This window comes from Pongo pygmaeus, chromosome 13 (assembly GCF_028885625.2).
Source record: "Pongo pygmaeus isolate AG05252 chromosome 13, NHGRI_mPonPyg2-v2.0_pri, whole genome shotgun sequence".
Taxonomy (NCBI): domain Eukaryota; kingdom Metazoa; phylum Chordata; class Mammalia; order Primates; family Hominidae; genus Pongo; species Pongo pygmaeus.
The window spans coordinates 118,841,453-118,851,678 of NC_072386.2; the positions used below are offsets into that span (position 1 = coordinate 118,841,453).

The 10,226-nt window shown below is 54.4% G+C and overlaps 1 protein-coding gene across 1 annotated transcript; it reads left to right on the top strand.

The window, feature by feature from the left end:
• Window positions 1-5,198: 5,198 nt before the first annotated feature.
• Window positions 5,199-8,940, top strand: BBLN (bublin coiled coil protein). The gene is made up of 2 exons (XM_054501007.2): window positions 5,199-5,488; window positions 8,459-8,940. The coding sequence occupies exons 1-2, from the start codon at window positions 5,410-5,412 to the stop codon at window positions 8,629-8,631; spliced, it is 252 nt and encodes an 83-aa protein (XP_054356982.1). The 5' UTR covers window positions 5,199-5,409; the 3' UTR covers window positions 8,632-8,940.
• The last annotated feature ends 1,286 nt before the right edge of the window (window positions 8,941-10,226 follow it).

Here is a 10,226-nt window from a genome sequence, read left to right on the forward strand (position 1 = left end):
GGAGGCTGAGGCAGGAGAATCGCTTGAACCCTGGAGGCAGAGGTTGCAGAGAGCTGAGATTGCACCACTGCACTCCAGCCTGGGCAACAGAGCGAGCGAGACTCCGTCTCAAAAAAAAAAAAAAAAAAGTGGCAGGAGGCAGACAAATATCTTGGCAGATAGGGGCGAGCCCCCAGTGAAACCCCACCTCCAAGCCAAAGACAGTTTAAAGCCTGAAAGCCACGCGACAACTCAAATCCACGGACCAGATTAAGACCCTGTCATCCATTTGGCACACTTTCCTCTGATTAATCCCCACCCTTCACCTATTTTACATATACCTCCCCATCCCTAATTGTTTTTTTTGTTTTTTTTTGACATGGAGTCTTGCACTGTCACCCGGGCTGGAGTGAAGTAGCATTATCTTGGCTCACTGCAACCTCTACTTCCCAGGTTCAAGAGATTCTCCTGCCTCAGCCTCCCAAGCAGCTGGGATTACAGGTGCCCATCACCATGCCCAGCTAAATTTTTTGTATTTTTAGTAGAGACGGGGTTTCACCATGTTGGCCAGGCTGGTCTCGAACTCCTGACCTCGTGATTTGCCTGCCTCGTCCTCTTAAAGTGCCTAATTGATTTTTTACACTGTCATGCTCACCTTTGAGTGGTGCCTTTGTTTTAGCTTTTTTTTGCATACTCACAAGCCAATCAGCATGCACTCCCCATTCTGAGTCCAGAAAAGCCCTAGACCCAGCCCCACTGAGGGAGAGACTGCCCAACTTGGGGTGCGGGACCACCCTCACATCCCCTCTTTGCTGAGAGCTGTTCCATCACTCAACAAAATTATTCTCTGTCCTCCTCACCCTTTGATTGTCAGCGTATCCTCATTCTTCCTGGACTCCGGACAATAGCTTGGGACCCACCAAGTGAGGGTACAAAGAAAGCTGTAACAGTGCTAGGGTTGAGCCAGCTCTGGAGCCACAGGCCAGAGCGGGTAACAGGGCGGACATCTGCCTGGGCAGGGGTGTCACTGGCTGGGGTTCTCCGGCTGGCAGAATGACCAAGAAAAATCCTGTGTCACTATCACAAATCACCACAAACTGTGGGTTTAAAACAACACCTATATATTCGCTTTCAGTTCTGGAGGTCAGAAGTTTGAAATCAGTTTCACTGGGCAGAAATGAGTGTCCACAGAGCTGTGATCCCTCCAGAGGCTCTCAGGGAAGCTGCTCCCTGCCTTTCCCAGCTTCTCATGCTGTCTTCCTTGCACCCCTTAGCCTGTGGCTCCTTCCTCCTTCAAAGGCAGTGGAGCATCAGCAAATCTCTTTCTCTGCTGAGGGCCTCACTCTCAGCCAAGGAGGGCAGGCTAGGCTGGGCACCATGGCTCACATCTGTAATCTGAGCATGTGGGGAGGCTGAGGTGGGAAGATCACTTGAGTCCAGGAGTTTGAGACCACACTGGGCAAGATGGTGAAACCCTGTCTCTACAAAATTGAATATACTAGCCAGGCGTGGTGGTGGTATGCCTGTAGTCTCAGCTAATCTGGAGGCTGAGGTGGGAGGATCACTTGAGCCCAGGAGTTTGGGACCAGCCTGGGCAAGATGGTGAAACCCTCTCTCTACAAAAATAAAAATATTAGCTGGGTGTGGTGGTGGTGCACCTGTAGTCTCAGCTAATCCAGAGGCTGAGGTGGGGAGTTCGAGACTGCAGTGAACTATGATTGTGCCACTGCACTACAGCCTGGGCCACACAATAAGACCCTGTCTCTAAAAAAAAAAAAAGAAAATTAAAAAAAAATTTTTTTAATTAAATTTTTAAAAGGAGGTGAGCCTGACCTGGATGAGAGGCCATTCCCCAAAATTCTTTGGGTACTAGTTCAGTGTCCTTCTTGCTCTCGCTCAATCTAGTTCAGGGAAGAGAAGGCAGGGCTGACCATGTGCAAGTCGGTGGAGACCCTCACAGCAGGCTTCAGACTCCACCATGCCCCTGCCTTCCTCAGGTAGAACAGTGAGGGCTTCTGGGACAAGACAGGATTCCACCCCATTGTCACTGTCTGGGATACATGCTTGGGCCTGACCCAGCATTGAGGATGACCTGCCCACAGGGACAGCCAGTGTGAGACCAGGTCCGGGCTGCTGCAGCCATGAGGCCTCCATGCACTACAGCTACTGGAGTCCCAGTAGGTGAGCCCCTCTGCCTAGAACGTGGGCCTGATTCTCAGCTGGACCCCTGGGCAGGATCATAGCTCTGGGTCCAACCCAGGGGTGACACTTGCCGGCTGGGTGACTGTGGGCAAGCCGCCCTCTCCTAGCGGGAAAGTAGAATGTGGGATGACAGCAGATGGGCCGATTATCATGAAGCCTTTCTTGATGAGCAGTCCATGAAGCACTCTGCCCACGGCCCTCCACCCTCCACTGCAGCACTCACAAGCGGGGGCAGCAAACCTTTCCTTTATTGGAGAATGTGACACACAGTCCTGGGTGGGTTTGAGGTGAGCTTGAACTAAGGGCAGCCTCACCCCTGTCCTGCCCCTGTCCCAGTTAAGGGGCTCTCCCTAAAATGAGCTATTTCTACTTCTCTTTATTTAAAAAAAAATTAAATCTAGCCAGTAATGGTGCTTTACACCTGTAACCCCAGCACTCTGGGGGGCCGAGGCGAGTGGATCACCTGAGGTCAGGAGTTTGAGACCAGCCTGGCCAATATGGTGAAACTAAAAATACAAAAATTAGCCGGGCATGGTGGCATACACCTGTAATCCCAGCTACTTGGGAGGCTGAGGCAGGAGAATTGCTTGAACCCAGGAGGCAGAGGTTGCAGTGAGACAACTGCACCACTGCACTCGAGCCTGGGTGACAGAGTGAGACTCTGTCTCAAAAAAAAAAAAATTAAATTTTTATTTAATTTTTTTTTCTTTTTGGCTTCTCAAAGTTCAACTTAAAAAGGTAGCTCCAGGGGCCAGGTGCGGTGGCTCATGCCTATAATCCCAGCACTTTGGGAGGCTGAGGTGGGCAGATCACGAGGTCAAGAGATCGAGACCATTCTGACAAACATTGTGAAACCCCGTCTCTACTAAAAATACAAAAATTAGCTGGGCGTGGTGGCACGTGCCTGTAGTCCCAGCTACTTGGGAGGCTGAGGCAGGAGAATCGCTTGAACCCAGGAGGTGGAGGTTGCAGTGAGCCTCCATCTCAAAAAAAAAAAAAAAAAAAAAGAGGTAGGTCCAGGCCGGGCATGGTGGCTCACACCTGTAATCCCAGCATTTTGGGAAGCCAAGGCAGGTGGATCACCTGAAGTCAGGAGTTTGAGACCAGCTGGGGCAACATGGTGAAACCCCATCTCTACTAAAAAAAAAAAAAAAAAAATTATCCGAGTGTGGTGGCATGCACCTGTAATCCCAGCTACTCAGGAGGCCGAGGCACAAGAATTGCTTGAACCCAGGAAGGAGAGGTTGCAGTGAGCTGAGATCATGCCACTGCACTCCAGCCTGGGCAACAGAGCGAGACTCTGTCTCAAAACAAACAAACAAACAAAGGTAGGTCTGCTCCAGGCCAAACTTTTTATTTATTTATTTTTTGAGACGGAGTTTTGCTCTGTTGTCCAGGCTGGAGTGCAGTGGTGCAATCTCACCTTACTGCAATCTCTGCCTCCCAGGATCAAGTGATTCTTCCGCCTCAGCCTCCTGAGTAGCTGGGATTACAGGCGCATGCCACCATGCCCGGCTTATTTTTGTATTTTTAGTAGAGATGGGGTTTCACCATGTTGGTCAGGCTGGTCTCAAACTCCTGACCTCGTGATCCACCCGCCTCAGCCTCCCAAAGTGCTGAGATTATAGGCATGAGCCACCATGCCCGGCCTCACATTTAATTTTTTTAATTTTTATTTTTTGAGATGAAGTCTCACTCTGTCACCCAGGCTGGAGTGCAAGGGCACAATCTCTGCTCACTGCAACTTCTGCCTCCCAGTTCAAGTGATTCTCCTGCCTCAGCCTCCCCAGTAGCTGAGACTACAGGCGTGCACCACCACACCTGGCTAATTAAACATTTTATTTTTAATTAATTAATTTATTATTATAATTTTTAAAGACAGGGTCTCACTCTGTCGCCCAGGCTGTAGTGCAGTAGTGCAGTCATAGCTCACTACAGCCTCGAACTCCTGGGCCCAAGTGATCCTCCTGCCTTAGCCTCCCAAGCAGCTGAGACTAAGGTGCATGCCACCAGGTCTGGCTAATTTTTTTTGTACTTTCTATAGAGACAGGGGTGGGGGGGCTGAGTGGGCGGGGGTGGGAGTGGGGTGTCTCACTATGTTTCCCAGGCTGGTCTCCAACTTTTAGGCTCAAGCAATCCTCCCACCTCGGCCTCCCGTAGCGCTGGGATTACAGGTGGGAGCCACCCCACCTAGCTAATGTTCCTGTTTCTCTTGTCCAGAGCTGGAGTCCAGCCTGATTCCCACCCACAGGTTGTAACCAATGAGCCCTAAGAGAAGCGCTGAAGACCAGGAAGGCCCAGATCCAGGGGTAGGGGTGTTGGGTCCTCTCCATTGGGGTGCAGGCAGAGAGGCGAGGAGGAAGGAGACCCTTCGTGACTCTCAGCGAGGCTGTGAAGAGGAATATTCGGAAGCCACAAGAGGTATATCCGGGAGCCACAAGAGGTGTGGAAACTCCGTTTCCAAGGCTGGGTCCAGTAGCTCGTGCCTGTAATCCCAGCATTTTGGGAGGCTGAGGCGGGTGGATGGCTCGAGCTCAGGAGTTCGAGAGCAGCCTGGGCAACATGGCGAAACCCCCCGTCTCCAAAAAATACAATAGCCAGCGTGGTGCCCCCGCCTGTAGTCCCAGCTACTCTGGAGGCTGAGGTGGGAGGATCGCTTCAAGCTGGGAGGCAGAGGTTGCAGTGGGTCGAGATCACCCCACTGCATTCCAGCCTGGAAGACAGGGCCAGACCCTATCTCAAAAAATAACAAGGAAACCCCGTTTTCGATTTCGCCCACGCGGAGGGGCCGAAGCAGCAGATGGGCTTGGACAGTCTCCCGCCCCTCCTCCTGGACCTCCCTACTCCTGGGCTTTTCCAGGGGCAGCCCCGTGGTGGCCCGCCCAGCGCCCGGGAGCGGGACGAGGCCGGCGCCGGAATGGGCGGAGTTCCACTGTGAGGCAGGTGGAGGCGGGACTCCGGCGGTGGGGGCGGAGTCTGGAGGTGGGGCGGGGCCAGAACGGGGCGGGGGCGGAGTTCCGGCTGGGGGCGGGGCGGGGCGGAGCGGGAGCTGCGGGATTCCGGCTTCAGGGGCGGGGCACCGGCCTCTGGGCGGAGATCTGCAGCCGCGTTCTACCCTTCCGGCCCGGTGTTCTATCCGCCGCCTCCACCTTCCATCCGGCGCCGGCTTTCGGCGCGACGGTCGCCGCGTTCCATCGTCGCGCGGCCCTTCGGGCACCCGAGCCCGCAATGTCGGGCCCCAACGGAGACCTGGGGATGCCGGTGGAGGCGGGAGCGGAAGGCGAGGAGGACGGCTTCGGGGAAGCAGGTGACCCGAGGGGGCTGCTGGAGCAACCTTGCATTTTCAGGGCTGCCCTCCCGGGAAGGGGAATCGGGATGGGGTCTCGGAAGGGAACAAAGAGCCCACCCCATTCCGCCCCGAGTGGGTCCAGAGTTGTAGGTGCTGTCTCGGATGCAGGGCGAGCACCCGCGAGCCGGTCGCCAGCCCCATGAGAGCTGCAGGTCACCAGTCCCGTTTTACAGATGGGGAAACTAAGGCAGCTTCGGGGACACTCGCCCTTGTGGGCCTTGCTCCACCACTTCCTTCAGTCCTGGGGGAGACCGAGGCACCTGAGGGAGGCAGGGTTGAGCTTAGCGGAGGGGCCGGGCCGGGCCGTGGAGTCGGGGGCGCGGGGGCGTCGCTCTGCGGATTCAGCATCCCCAGCCACCTGGCTTTGCTGGTGTAGCCTCGCAGCCTTGCCAAATGTCAGCAGCTTACAGAGCAGCGTTTTGCGTGCTTACGAGTGCAGGGCTGGGGTGTGGAGAGAGAACCATCAGCTCCCTTCTCGCCTTCTTCAGCCTCAGTTTCCCCCTCTATAAAATAGGAATAACGATTAGCGTCTCCTGCACTGGAATGTGTCAGAATTAAATGCAAAAAAAAAAGGAAAATCCTTAGCAGGTTCTAGCATGCAAGAGTTCAGTAAATGGTTATTGTCATTATTCTCTTTGGTATAGTAAAGATTGGCATGTTAACATACACTGAGGATTTAGTAAATGTGGTGTAAGTATGGCGCATGCTCTTTGTTTTGTTTGGGGTAACAGCTTTATTGAGCTATACAACTTACCCATTTAAACTGTACAGTTCAGTGGGCTTGTGTGTATTCCCAGGGTTGTACATCCATCACCACAATAGTTTTGGGTAGCTCTGCATTGGGCAATGCTGTTGGCAGCATCAGGAAGAGCTTCCCAGGAGGTCACATTAAGTGGATGTTGGCAGACAGGACTTAGAACAGTGGGGAGGAGGGTGGTGTCCCAGGCAGAAGCAAAGGCTTGGAACTGGGAAGTACCCTTGACACAGATAAAGCCTGGCCTGGAGGGGTGTGGGGCACCTGCCTCCCCAATTCCTCCTCCCAGCCTGTATCCCAGGACACAGAATTCGAAATATTGGTAATAATGACCATCCACTAAGTACTTGCTGTACCCAGATCCTGTATGAACTGTTTTTTTTTTTTTTTGAGTCGGAGTCTTGCTCTGTTGCCCAGGCTGGAGTACAGAGGCGTGATCTTGGCTCACTGCAACCTCCGCCTTCCGAGTTCAAGCGATTCTCATGCCTCAGCCTCCCAAGTAGCTGGGACTACAGGTGCCTGCCACCACGCCTGGCTAATTTTTATACATTTTTAGTAGAGACAGTGTTTCACTATGTTGGCCAGGCTGGTCTCGAACTCCTGACCTCAGGTGATCCACCCGCCTTGGCTTCCCAAAGTACTGGGATTACAGGCATGAGCCACCACGCCGGCCACTGTCTGAACTCTTGGTATGTTTGAATCCTCACAACCACCCAGTTATTTTCCCTTTTTTCCAGAAAGATACAACTTGCTGGGGTAAAGCAGAGCTGGAATTCAAACCCAAGGGCCCCGACCCCCGAGTCCAATTCTGAGTTTCGGCTGTTACCAACCTGGAGGACCCTGGGCAGGTTCCTTCCTTCTGAGGCCTCGGTTTCCCTAGCTATATACCATGAGGGGGTTGGACTTTAAGATGCAGCTGATTTCCCAGGACTCTGTCATCTGTGAGGGTGGCTGGCTCTAGGCAACGGGTGCCCTTTCCCAGAACACAGGCACATGTGCACCCATAACCCAGATACGCTCCTCCAGCTCCTCCACCGGCTGCTTCTCCCTTGGTCTCAAGCTGGCAGCCGAGTGTATCTGAGTCATGGGCTGGCTCAGAACTGGGTCCCGCAGTGGGCACAGGCCCAGACCTTGAGTCCTCAGGGACACTGTGTTGCTGAGCAAGGCAGCTCTGGAGTGGCCGTGGAGGGGAGGGAGTGATGGTTTCTACTGGAGACCAGGGAAGACTTCTTGGAGGAGGCATTTTGAGCTGGTCCTTGAAGGGCTGTTGTGGTTGAGGCATTCTAGGTTGCAGGGATAGTTGAGCAATGGCAGAAAGGCTGGAAAGTCAGAGGCTTCATTCATTCACTCACTCAGTCATTCAACAAATGCTTATCGCAAAACTGTGAGGGCACCAGGGAGCCAGCAGCGAACACAGGACCGTTCACCTTTCATGGGGAAACAGAACAGCACTCAGATAAGCACAGCAGTCAATCCTGGAGAGAGGGTCGTGGAGGGCTGAGGAGGGCTAGGGGCTCAGCACAGAGGCCTGATCCAGTCTGGGGCATTGGGTGGGCTCCCGGTGGTGACATCCATACTGAGACTTGAAGGATGAGTGGGACTCATCCAGGAGGAGAGAAGGGAAGGAAGATGGGAGGACCCAGCACATTCCAGGCAGAGACAGCAGCATGTTCAAAGGGCCTGAGGTAGGTAAAGGCAGGTGTGAGAGAGGAAAGGAAGAGGCAGGGAGGCAGGGCTAGCTAGGAGGCAGGGGCTGGAGACTCCGCTGGGTGTTTTATCCTGAGGGAGCCACAGAAGGGCTGGCGAACAGGGCCCATCTGGGGACAGAGGCCTTGAATGCCCAACTCAGGAATGTGGGCTCTGGCCACTAAGCAGCTGCTGCAGGAAGTGCAGAGACTCGGCACCTGGCAGGACTTCCCATGTAGGACACTGGCTCGCCACCCTGTGACCACCCTAAGCCTAGAAAAAAGGATGCAGTACTAAGGTGTCATTCATTCAAAGCCATTCCTCTTTTGGTATCCACCCATTTTCCAGACGGTGACACTGAGGCTCAGGAAGCAGTAGGGACTCGCACAAAGCCCTTTGGGAAGCAGGCTGGGAAACAGTAGAGGGAGGGTGTCCATTAGCCCCAAGGAGACACAGGATCTGGGCTCTGTCTTTCGCCTTCCTCCCAGAATACGCTGCCATCAACTCCATGCTGGACCAGATCAACTCCTGTCTGGACCACCTGGAGGAGAAGAATGACCACCTCCACGCCCGCCTCCAGGAGCTGCTGGAGTCCAACCGGCAGACACGCCTGGAGTTCCAGCAGCAGCTCGGGGAGGCCCCCAGTGATGCCAGCCCCTAGGCTCCAAGAGCCCCCAACCGGGACCCAACCCTGCCTCCCTGGGCTAGGCTCTGGCCTGGGCACTCACCCCCTGGCTAAGACACCTTCTCAAGGGCTGGCCTTCAGGGACCCCTGGTGGGTCTGCCTGCCTGGGCCACCCTTCCTGCCTGGGCCTCCCCTTGGCCTACCTGGGCCAGCCCCCACCGCCTGGCATGCCCTCCTGGGGCCAAGAGTGGGCCTGCAACCCACCCACTTGCCTGCCCACCCAACTCCTGGGCACTCCCCACTCTGCCCAGGCCTTGAGTGTCCACATTAAATGGGTCTCCCACACCGCTGTGCCTCTCTCCTCTGTATCCCAGGACGAGAACCCCAGCAGCTGCTGGAGGCGAACAGGACCGTCTAGGTGTTCAGGTGTTGATCATGTACTGGCGGCTCAGAGGCCAGGTGGTGGGGCTGGGGTTCTTGGTCACCTGTACTTCTGGACACACAAGGTGCAGGTGAGGGCAGGGCTTCCTCCCTACCTGGTACATTCCTGGCCAGCAGCTGCTTCCTAGCCCAGAAGCCCGGTTGAGACTGTTGGACATGCTGTGTGACCTTGTGTGATGCTCTCAGCCTCTCTGGGTACTAGGGCCTTTCACCAAGACAGCCAACATGCTAAGACATGCTATGCAGCCTCAGCATTGCCCTCCCACTCTTGGCCTGTCTCCCCAATAACAGGGTTGGTCTGGTCGTTTATCTCTATGGGTCTTTCTAATGAGGAAATAGCAGAAGTAAAGGGCCAACTCAGCCCAGGCCCCATCCACCCATGAGTCATCTTAGGGTCGCCTGACCAGGAAGGTGGGGTGCCTGCTAGTGAACCAAGAAGAGAACCAGAGGGCCTGAGCAGCAAGGAGCCCACTCCTGCACTCCAAAGGGTGCAGCTGGAGAGACAGGCCAGCATGGATCGGAGAGCTCAGGCCCAGGTCAAATCCCAGCCACTTACCAACTGCATGGCCTTCAGCAAGTCACTTGACCTTGCTAGGCCTCCAGCCAAAGGAACTTCCCCAGCTCTGATACGTTATTAAGAGGGAAACGGCCACACACAGTGGCTCACACCTATAATCCCAGCAGTTTGGAATGCCACGGTGGGCGGATTGCTCGAGCCCAGGAATTTGAGACCAGCCTGGGCAACATGGTGAAACACCATTTCTACCAAGAACATAAGAAAAATTAGCCGGGCGTGATGGCATACGCCTGTGGTCCCAGCTACTTGGGAAGTTGAGGTGGGAGGATGGCTTAAGCCTGGGAGGCAGAGGTTGCAGTGAGCCGAGACTGGCACCACTGTACTCCAGTCTGAACAACAGAGCCAGACCCCGCCTCAAAAAAATAAAAATTAGCCATGTGCGGTAGCTCACACCTGTAGTCTTAGCACTTTGGGAGGCCAAGGCAGGTGGATCATTTAAGGTCAGGAGTTCAAGACCAGCCTTGCCAACATGGCGAAACCCTGTCTATACTAAAAATACAAAAAGTTGGGCATGGTGGTTTGCGCCTGTAATCCCAGCTACTCAGGAGGCTGAGGTAGGAGAATCACTTGAACCTGGGAGGTGGAGGTTTCAGTGAGCTGAGATCGGGTCATT